The following is an 18,022-nucleotide window of genomic DNA, read 5'->3' on the forward strand; positions in this document are numbered from 1 at the left end:
GCGATAACTGAATACTGGAAAAAAAAAAAAATTTTTTTAGTTCATTTTTTTTTTTTGCGCAGATATAACGACAGCGTACAAAATAAACTGAATTTTATTAAAAAAAAAAAAAAAAATTTTTTGCTATTTCAATTCAAAGATTTGTTATCTCTTCTTTTTTAAAAGCTCAAGACTACTGTTTCCAATGTGTTATTATTCTTAAAACATTTTAGCTTCTTATTATATTAAAAATAACTTACGTACTGCCGATGCAAACATAAATTGAGAATAAGGGGATATTTTTCTTTATTGCTTGCTAGGATAATTAGTTAATTTCTTGATCAAGACAGATTCCTTGTTATCAATAGATTTCTCTGGTTCCATAACATCATTTTTATCTTTTTGACCCAATTTTCCACTATCGGCATCGGATAAAGAAGTTGAATCAAGCAATATTTCATTGCTATTAAAATTTTTATCAAATAAATTAATTTCCTTTCTGCAATTCAACTTTGTTCTTTGTGGGAAAAGGCTCCCACCTTTACCATTTTCTGGCATTGTTTCTAAAGGAGAAGCTTCAATACCACTACATTCTAATAGCTGAGATTTATTATGATGAGACTCTTTTTTTTCTTTTCGTTTTTGAAGGAAAAAATTATTAACCTCTTCTATAGTTGGAATGAGTATCATTTCTATAGGCTGTGATAGCGCTGTGATATTTTCAATTATTGTTGGTTTGATATTCCACATTCTTTTCACTTTAGTTTTATCGTTACTTCCAATAAGCAATTTATTGTATACATATGGCAAAAAGCACATCTGCCTAAAATTTCCCAGTCGTAAATGCAGCAAGTCTTCATATATATCCATTTCGAATAATATACAATTTCTAACAGCACTATAACTAGTTTTCAAAGCTTCGAGCAATCTACCACAAGGAAGGTGCTTACAAAAAAAATCATTATTGGGTCCATTGAAATACATATCATTTTCAATCGCACAGATACTGTCCTGTAATTTAGCAAGGTTTTCAGAAGTTAAAGCAACTTTTTTTTTTTCGCTAAAATTATTAGTACTCAATTTTTTTTCACGTAGTATCATGGTTAAATTTTTAGTACTATTTTTCTCTTTTGTTTCTTCATTGGTTTGATATTTATCACTATTGTAACTATTGTTGCCTTCGTCGCTACTATTGCTTATAGTATAGTTATTTTCCCCAATCAGGGACTCAATATTTACACTTTTTTTTTTGCTTAAAATTCTAAGTGATCTTCTTAATTTTGCTTCCTGGACATTTTCAATTTTAGTAGTACTGTTAAACAAAGCATTTTGTAAATTGTTTAATTTCAGATTTTTTGTATTTTTGCTGACTTTTTTTTTAAATAAACTTTGTACTGATATGTCAAGTTTATTTTCGTAGTGATTTTTTAAGTTACTAAAATTTGGTTCTTTCTTATATATCACCAACTTTTTTTTTCTTCTTTTTTTCAACTGTTTGTTATTTTTAACCAAGGGGTTTTGATTAAGATTTTGTTCTTTTAGTACATTTTTACCAACATCAATAACTTTATTTCCCATATTTTTTTTTTTATATTTTTTTTTTATATTTTGTGAATCTTTTAAAAATACATTTAAAAAGTTGAAATATCTTTTTTTCAAAGTGAAATATTTATATATATATATACGAAATGTCAGTGACACAAAAACTTTTTTGTTTCTTTTTAGTTATTTTTTTTAAGCCCAGACAGTAAAATAATTCTTAAAGCCTTTGTTGTCCGCAGAATGTTTTTATATTCGGAATAAAAACACCGGATATCAAAAAAAATGTAAAGCAAAATATTTTTTTTTTTTTTTTTTTTTTTTTACGAGTTAACAACAACAAAAAAAAATTTTTTAATATATATTTATTTATTTATTATTTATTACGTCTTATAACCATTTTTGCTGCTCCAACAGTCTGAACTAAAAAGGAGAAAGGGAGAACTGCAAGGAAAGATTAATATACTAAATTTTGTTTCTGTTACGTCAAAAAACACAACAAATATTACTAATATATAATGAGTATTTACTCAACTCCGCTAAAAGCAAAGGTTTCCTTCCAGATGCCTAATGAAAATGGCACCAATGGCAGCTCTACAGAAACCAAAGTAATATCTAATAAATTAAGTACCAACGGTCACTCAAATACTAATAACACTGCTGCAGCTATAACTAATATCGCCCCCCTGTCTAATTTCTTTAGTAATATAATGAATACAAGAAATGAAACAGTTCGTATTAAAGGCTTCAATGAAAAACCACCGCTAGAGTTGGCTTCTCAATATATAGATAATTTAAATGAATTAGATAATAATGCTCCAATTTTGGATCTAAATTCCTACTATAATAATGGTGTAGAATATAATTTTAGTAAGGATATAGGTGGGTTGGGTGCCTTTACACCATTCCAAAGATCTCAAGTCATTAATATACCGGAAGAGTTATTAAAAAAAACTAACTCCGCAAATACAATTGATAGTAATATGGGTATTTTCTCAGAAATTGACCGTTGTTGGATTACTTTTGATAGCAAAATAGTTTTATGGAATATGAAACAATCAGGTGTATTTCAAACAATTGATGAATTTAAAGCTCCTATAGTGAAAATTTCCTTGGTTAAGCCACGTCCATGCACCTTTGTCAACACTATAACCCATTTACTAATTGTGGCAACTACACAAGATTTGAATTTATTTGCTATTTCCTACGATTCTGAAGAAGAGGAACTGTCTGTTTACAATACTGAGTTATCGATTGCATTAAATGGTCTGATTGTTCAGGACATTGTTGTTTACGAATCTACAGGTCAGATTTTTTTTACCACCAAGGATGACTTAAATATTTGGGAGTTCCAATATTCTAACACTGATGAGTGGTTTAATGCTAAATGTTCCAAAATATGTTTAACACAATCCAGACTTTCTAATCTAGTTCCGACATCTATGGTTAATAAGCTTTCCACCATTTTTGCTTCTTCTTCCAAGCCGGAAGAATTAATTCAATTGGTAATTGACCAATCAAGAGGTATCATTTACACCTTGTCAAATAAATCTGTCATTAGAGCTTATGGCATAACTTCTAAAAACTCGTTAGAATCACCCTTAATTTCTACGCCAGAGGATATGAAGCAAAGAATTAGTGTTACAAGCAGTTGGAGAGCTGCCATTTTGAAGAATGAATATTTTAAAATAGTGAAAATTGTGCCCATCCTGAACAAAGAAAATAGAAATTTATTTTTGGTAGCAATTACTGTCGGCGGTTGCAGACTATACTTCAATGGTTTTATAAATCAACATAATTCCAAAAAAGTTGGTGCATTGCTTTTAGAATCCGTTAAATTTCCCCCTGTTTCGCAAGAAGTAATTAACCAAAAGATTAATTCCGAATTAAACACAAAGGGTAAATTATTACCCAACAACCTTTCTGATTCTTACAATTTTATGAAATACAGATTACAAAGAAGTTCCAGTGTATTACTGTCCACTTCAGCTGCGAGTACTATTATTTCACCAGGCATTTTTTTTTGTCCTGTGGAAAAAGACGCCAAAGATGGTGATGCTAAAGCTCATAAATTATTTGTTTCTGTACCTGACTATGGTATTTTGAAAAACTACAATAAGTATTTGGAGAATGCTGCTTTTTTGGATACTAATGATGAAGTCAGGGCAATTGCTCCGATAACTCCGTTATTCAACGCGACTGAAACACCATACGGCTACTGTAACGAATTTGCTACCCAGTATTCTATCGAACCTTTGCAAGTTGCAGTTTTAACTGATACAACTTTGGAAATCTATAAATATCGTACACCAGATTTTGTTTTTGAGGATTTAATTAGTGGTTCTAATGTTTTACCATTTGTTTTGAATTATGGTCAGGCAGAAGCTTGTTCTACTGCATTATTTTGCTCCTGCAAATTTAACAGACCAGAAAGCTTGAGATCCAGTTCCTTAAACTTTTTTTTGACAGGAATACCGGGAATCGTTGATTTGAAACCAGTTTATAAAAAAACTGGGCTTGTTTCTTATTTGATGTCCCCTGCGGGGAGACCTTCTGCTTCTGCGTCTACAATGAGTACTTCTTCGGCTTTTGCTCCAAGGACTCCAGTCAAAAATAGTATTACAACAACGTCTACCAATAGCAGTGCTGTACACGAGGAAACCCTTTCGGAATATAGTATGGATGATGTTGTTTTATCTTCAAGATTTTATGGTATTGCTTTATTAGTTGCTAGAATGACTAGAAACCTTTGGAACAAGCCGGTATTTGAGGTTTTCAAGAATTGTAAATTTGATTCTAGTAATAATGATAAAATCGTGGTTAACTCTGTAATTGATAACCAAATAATTTCTAAATTTTCTGTACCAAGAAACAGAATTGAATATTATTTAAGTTCTATTGTAGTTGTTGATGATTTTTTAAATGCACATTCCGACCAACTTTTATATACAACAGCTAGCTTATCGCAATTTAAAGATAAAAAGGAGGAACTTGCAAATAATGCTGAAAATATTGCCGTCGCGTCTATGATTAGGTTAATTAAATCCATGAAAGAAGCGCTATCATTTTTGCTTGTTCTATACGATGAAAGCGAAGTGGATGGATTTGAAGGACAATATTTAGCATTTAAGGATATTATCAAATATTTGAGTCTAGAAGTTCAGACAAAGTTGAAAGACATGAACTTTAAAGACCTTTTCAGTTTATCTAGCTTGGAGACCAAAACTTTGATCCGTGAATTGTCATCTTCAATTATTAACCGAAATTTAATGAGAGGAAGATCTATTGATTATATTACTAATGCGCTACAAGAACGCTGTGGTTCTTTTTGCTCAAGTGATGATGTTTTAGGCTATCGTGCCATAGAACACTTGAAAAAGGCAAAGGAAATTGGTTTACGTGACTTGGAAGCATTAAATTATCATTTAAAAAATGCCACTGCTTTATTTGAAAGAGCTTGTGATGATATTTCCACGGCTAATATTAAGGAAGCTGTTGATATTATGCTGGAATTGCATTATTACCCTAAAGCAATTGAATTTTTATTGAATCTTGCAAATCGCTTTGACAAGGGCAAACAAGCGTACCAATATGTCTCTGATGGTCGTTTGGAACACGATGAAAGGAAAATCCTTTACGATAAACGTATGATGGTATATGATTTAGTTTTTGAGATTTTGGTTAAATTGGATAATTTAGATTCAAGTAAAGTTAAAAACACTGATAGATTAAGAAATGATAGTTATAATGTTGTATTAAAATACGACGATAAATTGTTTCATTATAGTTTATACGATTGGTTAGTTTCCCAAAATCAAGAAGAAAAATTATTGCAAATTGATACCGATTATATTTTGCCTTATTTGCGGGAAAAGGCCTCTAGTTCACTAGACATTTGCAATCTATTGTGGGTTTATCATTCAAAAAGACAAAACTTTTATGAAGCTGCTTGTATTCTGTACTCTATTGCTATATCCGATTTTGATATCAAATTAGCCAAAAGAATTGAATTTTTATCCAGAGCAAGTGGATTTTGCAAGGGTATTTGCCCTCCTAGCCAAAGACAACAAATGATTTCATTATCAAGTGATATTAGGGAAGTTTTTCAAGTTTCAGAAGTGCAAGATGAAATTTTACTTTTAGTTGAAAATGATAGTAGGTTCTTGGAAGGGGGAGATAATATCGCTATTAAAAAAGATCTGCTCAAACAATTAGATGGGAAAATTTTAAATGTTAGTGATTTATTTAATGATTTTGCTGAGCCGTTAGAGTATTATGAAATTTGTTTGCTAATTTTCAAAATATCTGATTTTAGAGTACACGAAGAAATCATGTTAAAATGGCAGCAATTGTTTGATTCATTGAAAAAAGAGGTTTGTAACAGTAATAATACATCAAACGATGCTATCAATGAAGATAATAGATTACAGTTGGTAAATCTAGTTTCTGGCGTTGTTACAAATATTGGTAAAAAAATACATACTTCAGATTTTGTATTCCCAATTGGAGAACTAATTCCACTAATTACGGAATTGTTTTATGGGTCGAATGATGGGGAAATAGTTTATTCTGATGAGATAATTAAACCTGGTTTTATTGTAAATATCTTTTTATCCTGCGGTGTTTCGTATGACAAAATGTATTATGTTTTCAAAGATTTAATTCAGGCCAATGGTTATGTAGTCGGTATTTATAAGAGAGAAATAAATTGGTTAATTAAGAAATGGTATGAAGAAGATAGAAATTTAAGAGACTTGGTTTCTTATGATCAAATACGTGGCTTAAAAGACGATTACAGTGTTGAAAGTGACCCAATAGAAAAGTTTATTAAGACCACGGGTAATTGTGTTTAATTAAAAGTAAAAGCAAAAGGAAAAAGAAAGAGAAAAAAAATTTTTTTTTTTATTGAGTAAATAACATTTAATGCGATAAGCATGCTAATAATTTTTATGTAAAGTTCAATTTACTTTTTATAACGAATATTGTGATTAAAAATATACAAAGTAACAAATCAACTCTTTGCTAGCATTTTATACATTATATTATCGAAAGATAAGGCCAATTTTTTTTTATCATTTAAAATGTTAAAAGGCGATGAGCTCACCCATAGTTGACATAGAGACAATAGTGAAATAAAGATCAGAACTTAGCATAAACAGCGGTGCCAAATATAGATAGGCTTTTCATGTTTTGTTATTCTTTCTTGGTATTATGAAAATATTCGCAATGCTATCTGTGATAATTGGTGATATTATAGCGCCATTAGAATCGGGAGAAATTTAAAAAAAAATATATTAATTGTAATTATAGACGATACTAACCTAAAAAAAAAAGTACATATGTATTTATATATTTATATATGTCAAATAATAATAATAATAATAATAATAATAATAATAAAAGAAAAGACTAATAGCTTTATATTTATGTTTTCTCCTTTTCCTTTCACCTTTTTTATTCTTTGCTATCCATGGTCGTAATAATGCAGTTACAAACCAAATGTATTTTCACCTGAGTATTGAACATACAAAAATCCATCTTTATCTTTATGTTCCTCATAAATAGCATGCATTAAAGCAGCAGTAGGCGGCAAAGTATCATTAACAAATATAAAAATAGCTTTTTCAGGTGGCAACCTAATTCTCTTTCTAATAACATAGACAAACTGACCTACAGTTAGATCATTAGGAACCAAATATTTACGTTTATCAATATCTGGAATATCTGATTTGTCAGCTTTTTCGCAAATAACAGCAATACGGTTCTTAAAATTACGGCGTATTCTTTCAGATTCTTCTTTTCTTTTCTCAAAAGGATAATCGGATTTAAAAGCTGATTTCATCTCTAACTAAACTTTTCTATTTTTTTTTATTTTATTTTTTATTTTGATGTATATATATAGAAAGAGAGATAGTGATTGTTTCGATAATGTAATAAAATATTTCTGGATAATCTCAATAGGATGATTAACTTGAATAAATCAAGACAAATATAAATTATCTTAAAATATATACTATTGATTAAAAAAGAAGAACCTTAATTGTATATATATATATATATATATATATTACTAGAAGTATTTTTTTTTTTTTTGCTTTTGTGTAAATTTACAAGATTCATAAAAGACAAACAAAAAAAACTTGATAAGAAAATGCTTTTAAGGGGGCGGCAAAAACGAGGGGGGCGTTTCAAAGGATAAAATAAAACTTACGATTTCTATCCGAGATTGCGTACTTCCAGCCATATCTGTTTGTCCGTTTATAATCCATGTCCGAAAATAGACAACATAGTTATTCACCTCATGTGCACGTGACTGTGATTGGAATAACATCATAATGAATTGAAGGAAAAGGAAAAGGGAAGTGAAAGGTCCAGTATTCATAAAAAAATTGACTTTCATTTTTAAATATTAAAATTCTCTAATAAATACTCAATTTCCTCTTGTTCTTTTCTTAACATATCTTCTAGTTTGTCTTGTTCTGCAACATATTCCATAATATCTGAATCATTATCAGCCTCGTCATCCATGCCTGGTAGGTTGGTAGTAATGGCATTGGCTTTACTACCATAATCATCTTCCAGTACCACTTCATATTCCCTCCCTATTTTATTTAAAGCCTTTAATTCCCTTTCTCTTTCATTCTCTGCAATAAATCTACCCATATTATCTATGCCTCCCCTTTTTGTTATCATTTTCTGTTCTTTTAAATCCCTTCTGCGTTCTTGCGCAATTAACTTGTTATTATTATTGAAATGTGTTTTATTGATATTCAACAATGTGTTTGATTTGTTTTTTCTCTCTAATATTATTTTGTCGTATAATTCTGTGTTCACTTCTGCCATTGAAGGTTCAGTGATATAGCTATTGGAAAAATTGACGGAAGCTTGTTTGTTTAATGTACTATCTGAATTAATATTTGGTGGTAGCATGGTTGGGTTCTTTATTGATGATGATGATGGACTTAAATTATAATATAACATTATTCTTATTTCTACCTTTAGTTTTATTAATCAGATGTTGTTTTTATTTTTTTTATTTTTAAATTGATGTAAATATTATTTGAGAAATGGTCGGTTATGTGTATATTAATAAAACTACGTAGAAGTACTTTAACTTTAATTAATAACAATTTTTAAACCAAAAAAAAAAAAAAAAAAAAAAAAAAACGCGTTTCAATTAAAAAAAAAAAAAAATAAAAAAATTAAAATTTAATAGAAAAATAAAATATAACAAGATACAACCAAAACTGTATATAATATACGATTAAGCAATACGCATTTTAATTTTTTAAAATAAATAAATATACAAAAAGGGGAAAAAAAAAAAAAAAAAAAAAAAAAAAAAAATGGATAATATCATCACAATTTGAAAATCTTTAATTTGAAAATAGTATCATTAATGGATTGTTCTTCATCAGCGATAACATTCGTCTTCAAGCCATCATACTTCTTAATTTCAGATCTACAAGTCTTAGACAAAGTATCATAATATTCTTTGACAATATCATCAAAATTAATGGTATCCTTAATTAGTTCGTATTCAACTAAGACATCATCAGTGGCCTCTAAGCCACACTTCTTTCTTAATTTTTGAACTCTGTTAATGATTTCTCTTGCTAAACCTTCGTTCTTCAACTCAGGGTAGATCTTGGTGTCTAAAATAATCAAAACATCCTGGTCAGTTCTAGTTTCTAAACCTTCCTCGACCACAGACTCTGGTAAAGTTCTGATAACAGTTAGGTCACCACTAACTAATTTAATACCAGCAACCTCTATCGTACCATTCTTTAAATAGCACTGGACATCATGGGTGGTTAAATTTGGTAAAGCATCCTTAACCTTCTTAACATCCTTCTTTAATTTCTTACCCAAAACTGGCCAATCAGCAGCTGCCTTGTATTCAATATGGTATTTTTCTTCATCCGAAGTAATAACTAAATCACGAATATTCAATTCTTCAACAATGTATTTCTGCAAAGATTCAATGTCAGATAAATATTGTTTATCACTGTGCAAAATAACCAAAGTTTTTAACGGGGTCTTCAAAGAAATCATTTTCTTTTCACGAATATTTCTACCCAATTCAATAACGCTTTGCATTCTGGAAACTGCTAATTCAATTTTAGTGTCAAAAAATTCTTTTCTGACAACTGGATAGGACAAGAAATGAACTGAGTTAGCGTTTTCACCAAACTGAGCCAATATATTTTTTGGAATATATTCTTTCAACCTCAAGTAGATATTATCTGATAAAAATGGCGTAAATGGAGCCATAGCGCGAACAAAGGTGAATAAAGCTTCAAATAAAGTGTTCAACGCTTTAATACAATCATCTACACCATCTTCACCCTTCAAACGACGTCTATTAAATCTAATATACCAATTTGTTAATTGATCAATAAAATCTAATAATTTGGGAACAACAGTGTACAATTTGTAGGCAGTCATTTCTTGGTGGATAAATTGAACCAAACTCTGTAAGGAAGCCAAAAGCCATCTGTCCATAACATTGTCAGATTTTACCTCTGGATCATATTTAAAACCAATCTCATGAGTCTTATTCAACAATTGAATTTGGCCTTCCAAAAATTTGAAGGAATTCCACCATGGTAATAAAACTTTGGAAACAACTTCCTTTACACCTTCCTCCTTAAATTTCAAACTCTCAGCTTTCAAGACAGGGGAGTTGATTAAATATAATCTTAAAGCGTCAGCACCGTATTTATTCAAAATAATATTTGGATCTGGGTAATTCTTTAAACTTTTGGACATTTTTCTACCATCCGCGGCTAAAACAATACCAGAAACAATAACATTCTTATAAGGAACCTCGCCAAATAAATGACAGCCCAAAACACCCAAAGTGTAAAACCAGCCCCTTGTTTGATCCAAACCTTCGGAAATAAAATTGGCTGGAACTCTATCTTGAAATTTTTCAGTGTTTTCAAATGGATAATGTTGAGAAGCATATGGCATTGAACCGGATTCAAACCAACAATCAAAAACTTCTTCAATTCTCTTCAAGTCGCCTTTACCCTTTTTGGATGGAATCGTAATGTGGTCAATAGTATCACGATGTAAATCAGTAATATCTTGGACACCAGATAATTTTTTCAATTCTTCGATAGAACCAATACAAACTACCTCTTCAAAATCTTCAGAAACCCATAGTGGAATTGGAGTACCCCAATATCTATTTCTGGAGACATTCCAGTCACGAGCATTGGCAATCCAGTTGGAAAATCTTTTTTCCTTAATATTTGATGGAACCCAATTGGATTTCGAAACAGAATCTAAAAATTTATTGATAATAGGCTTAACACGGACAAACCAGGCTGGAACAGTCCTGTATAACAACGGAGTATCAGATCTCCAACAGAACGGATAGCTATGGCGAATCTGGGAAGCCAGTAATAAGTTCCCACTTTCAGTTAGGTATTTAATAATTAATTTATCTGCGTCTTTGACATAAACACCTTGGAAATCAGAAACTTCCTTAGTGAACTTACCGGCATCGTCAACTGGGTTTGGAGCAACGGTATCCTCGCTGATGATACCATTGGACAAACAAGCATTGTAATCTTCTTCACCAAAAGCAGGAGCATTGTGAACAACACCTGTACCAGAATCATTAGAAACATAGCCGTCAGAAATAACCCGGAAAGCTCTCTCTCCAAAGTCTTTAACAAAATATGGGAACAATGGTTCATATTTTAGGCCAACTAAATCCTTGCCTTTAAATTTCTCAACAACCTTATACTTTTCACCTTTTGGCTTTTTGTATAAGTTCTTAATTAAAGATTCCATCAAAATAAAATATCTGTCCCTTTTTTCATCGTAAATCTTAACATACTCAAAATCAGGGTTAACACATAGGGATAAATTAGAAGGTAAAGTCCATGGTGTGGTGGTCCAAGCAACAATTTGTGTCTTCTCTTGGCCAACAACATTGAAACCAATAGTGACAGCAGGGTCGTTTACATCCTTATAGTTTTGTTGAGCTTCAAAATTACTTAGTGGAGTAGTACAGCCGGTAGAATAAGGCATAACCCTGTAACCTCTGTAAACTTGTTCTTTATTATACAATTGTTGAAAAGCCCACCAGACAGATTCCATAAAACTTGGATACATGGTCTTATAATCATTGTCAAAATCAATCCAACGCCCTAAACGGCCAATAGTTTGTCGCCATTCATCAGCATAAGTCATAACAATGGCTCTACATTCGTTATTATAATTATCCAAACCAAATTTGAAAACATCTTCTTTACATGTGATATTTAATTTTTTGTCAATAATATGTTCAATTGGTAACCCATGAGTGTCCCAACCAAATCTTCTTTCAACGTGATATCCATTCATAGTAGCATATCTTGGAACAATATCCTTGGTGGTGGAGGCTAAAATATGTCCATAATGAGGTGTACCGGTGGCAAATGGGGGGCCATCAAAAAATGAAAATTCTGGCTTACCTTCAGTTAATTTTAAAGAAGTTTGAAATGCGTTGATTTCGTTCCAATTTTGTAAAATTCTTTCTTCCTCCTTTGGGAAGGAAAAAGGTTGATGAGACATACTTACCGTATTATAGTAATATATATTTTATTTTTTTTATTTTATTTTTTTATTTTATTTTTTTCAAAAAGACAAAATCAAGATTTTTATAGAAATAAAATACATCGTTAGTGTTGAAAGAAAAGAAAAAAGAAATAAAAAAATTTTTTTTCTTTTTTTCGTTTATTAAATATTTTTCTCTTGAGAGTTGAGAAAAAAAAAAAAATTAAAAAAAAAAAAATAATAATAATAAACTGACTCATTCTCCCAGCGGACAAAAAAAAAAACATATATGTATGTTATATATATATATTAGAAATATTTTACTAACAGCTTGTAAAAGTAATGTACTTTTAAATTCTTTAGATTTAAAGCAAACAGATAAAAATGATGTGCTCACATTGGGCCACCCTCATCTTAAACCTTCTACTCAAATAATCAAATTAAACAAAAAATACCATCAAAGATAACACTATTTTTAAAATAATTATAAACAGCTACACAGATATAATAAAAAAAAAAAAAAAAGAAAAAAAAGAGAAATAGATGAACAGAAATAAAATCATTAACCGTAAAATATGAAAAAGAATAAATCATTAAAAAAACCTAGTCAGTGATCAAGAAAAAAGAGAAAAAATACCACGCCTCTTACATTACTAAAGAATCAGTCAACCTCTTCAACAGTTGGGCCAGAATCGCCACCTGCATTTGGACCAGCAGCACCACCACCTGGAGCACCTGGGAACCCACCTGGAGCGGCACCACCAGCAGCGCCACCAGCGCCACCAGCAGCACCATAAAACTTGGTCATGATTGGATTAGCAACACCTTCCAATTCCTTTTGTTTGTCTTCATACTCTTGAGTAGAAGCAGCTTGAGAAGCATCCAACCAATTAATAGTTTCCTCAGCAGCCTTAGATAGTTTTTCAAAATCTTCTTCCCCAACTTTATCCTTAAAACCACTCTCATTGACACTATTTTTCAAAGAAAAGGCGTATGCCTCCAAACTATTCTTAGTCTGAACACGTTTTGCCTCTTGTTCATCTTCAGCTTTAAACTTTTCAGCTTCACTAACCATTCTATCAATATCAGCTTGAGATAATCTACCTTTATCATTAGTAATCGTAATCTTATTGGATTTACCAGTACCCTTTTCTATAGCGGATACATTCAAGATACCATTCGCATCAATATCAAAGGTAACCTCGATTTGTGGGACGCCCCTTGGAGCAGGTGGGATACCACTTAACTCAAATTTACCCAACAAGTTATTATCTTTTGTTCTTGTTCTCTCACCCTCATAAACTTGAATCAAAACACCTGGTTGGTTATCAGCATACGTGGAAAAGGTTTCCGATTTTTTAGTTGGAATCGTAGAATTTCTTGGAATCAACTTAGTCATTATACCACCCGCAGTTTCAATACCCAAGGATAATGGAGTAACATCCAACAACAATAAATCCTGAGTCTTGGAAGACTGATCACCAGTTAAAATGGCAGCTTGAACGGCAGCACCGTAAGCAACGGCTTCATCTGGGTTGATAGATCTGTTTGGTTCTTTGCCATTAAAAAAGTCGGAAACCAACTTTTGAATCTTTGGGATTCTGGTGGAGCCACCCACCAAAACAATTTCGTCAATTTGTGTCTTATCCAATTTAGAATCTCTCAAAACTTTTTCGACTGGCTCTAAAGTAGACCTAAACATGTCCGCACACAACTCTTCAAATCTGGCTCTTGTAATACTGGTGTAAAAATCAATGCCCTCGTATAAAGAATCGATTTCAATAGAAGTTTGGGTAGATGATGACAAAGCCCTCTTGGCCCTCTCAGCAGCAGTTCTTAGTCTTCTCAAGGACCTTTGATTGGTAGTCAAGTCAGACTTGTTTTTCCTTTTGAATTCATTGGCCAAATGAGTAACCAATCTATTATCAAAATCTTCACCACCTAAGTGTGTGTCACCGGCGGTAGCTTTAACCTCAAAGATACCATCATCAATAGACAACAAAGAAACATCAAAGGTACCACCACCTAAATCAAAGATCAACACATTATGGTCGCCTTTACCCTTTTTGTCCAACCCATAAGCAATAGCCGCGGCTGTGGGTTCATTAATAATACGCAAAACGTTCAAGCCAGCAATTGTACCGGCATCTTTCGTAGCCTGTCTTTGAGAGTCATTAAAGTAAGCAGGAACAGTAACTACAGCATCATTAACCTTAGAACCCAAATAAGCTTCGGCAGTCTCCCTCATCTTGATCAATACCATAGAGGAAATTTCTTCTGGAGTGAAAACCTTGGTTTCACCTTTAAACTCAACTTGAATCTTTGGCTTACCCCCCACATTAATAACTTTAAAAGGCCAATGTTTCATATCACTTTGGACCTCTGGATCGTCAAATTTTCTACCGATCAAACGCTTAGCATCAAAGACAGTATTTGTAGGATTAATGGCAGCCTGATTTTTGGCCGCATCACCAATCAATCTTTCACTGTCATTAAACGCGACGTATGATGGGGTAGTTCTATTACCTTGATCATTAGCAATGATTTCAACACGATCATTTGCAAAATGAGCAACACAGGAATAAGTAGTACCTAAATCAATACCAACAGCTTTAGACATTTTTGATTATATATATATTTTTTTGTGTTTTTTTGTGTTTTTTTTGTGTTTTTTTTGTGGTTTTTCAGTAAGTTTATTTATTATTATATGACAAGAAAAATACTGAAAATTGAGATTTTAATTTTAAAAATTGACATTAGTAAGAAATAAATCTAAAATAGGTTTCATTTATATAACATAATTTTTATTTTTTATTTTTTATTTTTTATTTTTTATTTTTTATTTTTTTATTTTTTTTATTTTTTATCTATTTCATTTATTTGTGTTAAAGCAGTTAATTAAATTACAAAGAATAACACATCTAACCCCTTAATTAGAGTTTTGTTTTAATTAATTCAAGTTCACTGACACAACATCATTCCTTGCTCTCCCTTTCTTCGTGATGCACCTATTAAAATTATGCGGAGTTTTTTCTTTTTTTTTCTTTTTTTTTTTTTTTTCACTCATTTTTCTTTAAATAAATAATTGTGTTCTACTTAATTCCATACGATTCCACATAATTCTATATAATACTACAAGCTTCTACAATATTCTACAGGAATGACTGTCTAAACGTTTTAGTACAAAAACACGAGCATATAATCATCTCATTTCTTCTCCACCCCTTAAAAAAAAGAAAAAAAAAATTTAAGATAAAAGGTTTCCTTTCTTTTCTTTTCCTTTCTGAATAAACCACACTATTATAATTCCAAATATTCAGCTATTTCTAACACAGATAATGTGAGAGGATACCCAGGGGATAGGAGAACAAACCCTTTTTAGAGTACAAGAGTTAATAATCATAATCATAACAATAATACTAATAATATAATACTTTGTTTAGACTACAATTTTGTCGAATATAAGAAGAGAATTTAATTAACTATTACTATGATGCATGTCTTCAAAAAAAAAAAACTTACTCTTGTTCAACCATACTTGACTTCGTGCAAAGAACGACTATCGTAAGTTAGCAATACTATTAAAAAAACTGAACATGTTGCTGGAATCAAAAAACATTCAAAGTACATGATAGATTTCGTTTTTAAATTTAATTTTATATACTGTAACCTAAACTATATATATATATATATGTGTGTGTTCCAAAATAAACTTTTTAACAATGATAATGATTATTTTTCAATTGCTAGTAAAGTAGCCGCATTTGCTCGATTATACTGATTGATGATACACTCCCGATACTACAGTAGGTTTGTATTCATCATCTGAATCATCACTATCTACATTCCAAATTTGAATCACATCATATTCCTCATTATTATTATTATTATTACATATTAATTTTTCAGTGGTATCGCTATATTCGTCAGTTTCTTCCTCTTGTAATATGTCTGATATATAATTTCTTAGAAAGTTAATTAGAGATTCAAATCTTGCTATTTTATTGCTCCCAGTAGTATTACCGATAATAGTTTCATTAATATATTCGTTTTCTATAAAACATTTCTTTAAGCACTGAATGTTAATTAAATTCTCTTTATATTCTTGCGGTAAACTCTTTAGTTGCACCATAAATATTTCTAAAAACATGGTAATATAGTTTAGATTACCATCGAACACATCTTTAGATTTCATTATTAGTTCTATTATATTATGCCACTGTAAACTACTAGCATAATTTCCTAGCATAATTACGTGTATGAAGCAAATTTGAAATTCACCCAGCAAATTATTGTTATTATCCACATTCATAAGCTTTTTTAGATAATAAGATTTATCTAAATAATCACACATTTCCATTTTATTTCGTATCGCATCTTTTGACTTAAAGTTAATCAAAGTGTAATCAACGGTACCAGGATATACTTTGTTGTTAACATCATTTTTTAAACCTTTGGTTGCTTTATTGTGTGCTGAAGTTTGACGTAAGTCAATTTTCGATTCTAGCCTCTTGTATTCTTCAATAGAGCACATATATGAATCACAATATAGCCATTTAGGTACACATGTAAATGTACTAATATTTTGATACTTTTTTAATATGAAACATAAATTCTTCCAAGTGATATGATTAAGTAAATAAGTGTCTTTTCCCCATGCGCTACTGTTTTCACTATTATTATTGCCCACATAGTTAACCATATAATCTAAATATCCATAATATTTTTTTACATAATAATATTCGTCATGCATACCGTCCTCTTTTGATGTATTCTCTATAATTTCATATGGTTCAAATTTTTCTGTATTTTTGTTATACCTAAACCCGTAATCAGTAGGAGTGGCAGAATCACAAGTATTTAACCAGTATCCATAACACACTTCACTATGTGAATGTATGAACTGTATAAAGTGTAATTTTATTGAATTATTTATATTTTTAATTCCATAAAATTGTCTTTGCGCTTTATTGCTATTATCTATAGTGAAAATAGTATTATTGTTTAAGTTTATAGTAAATGAACTACCAGTATTTCTGGTATTACAATCGAAATAATCATCTATATTATTAAATAATATGCATCTCATTTATATAACAAGCCTTTTATTAATAACTGTCTTTGAAGTTCTAAAGTCTTTGGATTTGTCAAAAGTGTTGTTAGGTATTTGCTTGTTGTAAGAGACTAATTTTTTCTAATTTAACAAGACCTTGCGGAGGCAACAATGAACATCACTAAATATTATAATACGTATTATATAAACCTTTTTGAACTTATTGAATTTATTTCCATAAATCCGTTTGAAATCATAAAACTTTATTCAGGATGAATGTATATATATATATATAAGAAGCGGAAGTCAGTATAGGTGGCAAAGTGCAAACGGTTCAAACAATTAGGATAACCATACAACTTTTTTTTTTTTCTTTTCTTTTTTTTTGTTTTGGTTACAGCAATATCCTTCGTGGAACGTGATGTGATATACTTTGCTTTATGTTACCCGGGTTTAAAGTGATTTTTTTTTTTTGATAAGATTTTATATTGTTGATGGGAACCACTGTTTATATTTGTTATGAATGATTATTTACCAAATATTTTATTCTTGATTGATACATCTCTTATTTATGGCTTTCTTCCGCGTTATTCACTTTGCTTAACATATTCAAAAACTGGTTGATATAACTTTATGGAGAGAACAATATCTTTTCAATAAAAGGTTGAGAAATAACCTTGTATATACCTTTCCATTCTTCAAATAAACAACTTTAATATTTTGTTATTATCGAACCGTTTTATTACTGTTGAGAAGTAATAAAGTCAATTTTTTTAATATTTGCTATTGAAAATTCTCGTTGATTTTTTACACTTACTTAAGATTGATATTTGTATTATTATTATAAGATGGGTGTATGTTTGAATAATTACACCCATTAAAATCAATAAACTCTAT

The 18,022-nt window shown here is 30.5% G+C and overlaps 7 protein-coding genes across 7 annotated transcripts; 1 reads left to right on the forward strand and 6 right to left on the reverse strand.

Moving 5' to 3' along the window:
* Positions 1–285: 285 nt before the first annotated feature.
* Positions 286–1,557, reverse strand: SCDLUD_000164 (uncharacterized protein; the record flags this gene model as incomplete). Its single annotated transcript, XM_046078727.1, has 1 exon — positions 286–1,557. One exon carries the CDS (start codon positions 1,555–1,557, stop codon positions 286–288), a length of 1,272 nt encoding a protein of 423 aa, XP_045936512.1.
* Positions 1,558–2,036: 479 nt separating this feature from the next.
* Positions 2,037–6,371, forward strand: NUP170 (Nup170p; the record flags this gene model as incomplete). Its single annotated transcript, XM_046078726.1, has 1 exon — positions 2,037–6,371. The coding sequence occupies one exon, from the start codon at positions 2,037–2,039 to the stop codon at positions 6,369–6,371; it is 4,335 nt and encodes a 1,444-aa protein (XP_045936513.1).
* A 635-nt stretch (positions 6,372–7,006) lies between these two features.
* ATG8 (ubiquitin-like protein ATG8) lies at positions 7,007–7,360 on the reverse strand (the record flags this gene model as incomplete). Its single annotated transcript, XM_046078725.1, has 1 exon — positions 7,007–7,360. The coding sequence occupies one exon, from the start codon at positions 7,358–7,360 to the stop codon at positions 7,007–7,009; it is 354 nt and encodes a 117-aa protein (XP_045936514.1).
* A 560-nt stretch (positions 7,361–7,920) lies between these two features.
* Positions 7,921–8,499, reverse strand: SCDLUD_000167 (uncharacterized protein; the record flags this gene model as incomplete). Its single annotated transcript, XM_046076719.1, has 1 exon — positions 7,921–8,499. One exon carries the CDS (start codon positions 8,497–8,499, stop codon positions 7,921–7,923), a length of 579 nt encoding a protein of 192 aa, XP_045936515.1.
* Positions 8,500–8,877: 378 nt separating this feature from the next.
* Positions 8,878–12,090, reverse strand: ILS1 (isoleucine--tRNA ligase ILS1; the record flags this gene model as incomplete). Its single annotated transcript, XM_046078724.1, has 1 exon — positions 8,878–12,090. One exon carries the CDS (start codon positions 12,088–12,090, stop codon positions 8,878–8,880), a length of 3,213 nt encoding a protein of 1,070 aa, XP_045936516.1.
* Positions 12,091–12,733: 643 nt separating this feature from the next.
* SSA3 (Hsp70 family ATPase SSA3) lies at positions 12,734–14,692 on the reverse strand (the record flags this gene model as incomplete). The annotated part of the gene is made up of 1 exon (XM_046078723.1): positions 12,734–14,692. The coding sequence occupies one exon, from the start codon at positions 14,690–14,692 to the stop codon at positions 12,734–12,736; it is 1,959 nt and encodes a 652-aa protein (XP_045936517.1).
* Positions 14,693–15,844: 1,152 nt separating this feature from the next.
* AAR2 (U5 snRNP complex subunit AAR2) lies at positions 15,845–17,161 on the reverse strand (the record flags this gene model as incomplete). The annotated part of the gene is made up of 1 exon (XM_046078722.1): positions 15,845–17,161. One exon carries the CDS (start codon positions 17,159–17,161, stop codon positions 15,845–15,847), a length of 1,317 nt encoding a protein of 438 aa, XP_045936518.1.
* Positions 17,162–18,022: the final 861 nt, after the last annotated feature.

The sequence above is a fragment of the Saccharomycodes ludwigii genome, chromosome I (assembly GCF_020623625.1).
Source record: "Saccharomycodes ludwigii strain NBRC 1722 chromosome I, whole genome shotgun sequence".
NCBI classification, from domain to species: domain Eukaryota; kingdom Fungi; phylum Ascomycota; class Saccharomycetes; order Saccharomycodales; family Saccharomycodaceae; genus Saccharomycodes; species Saccharomycodes ludwigii.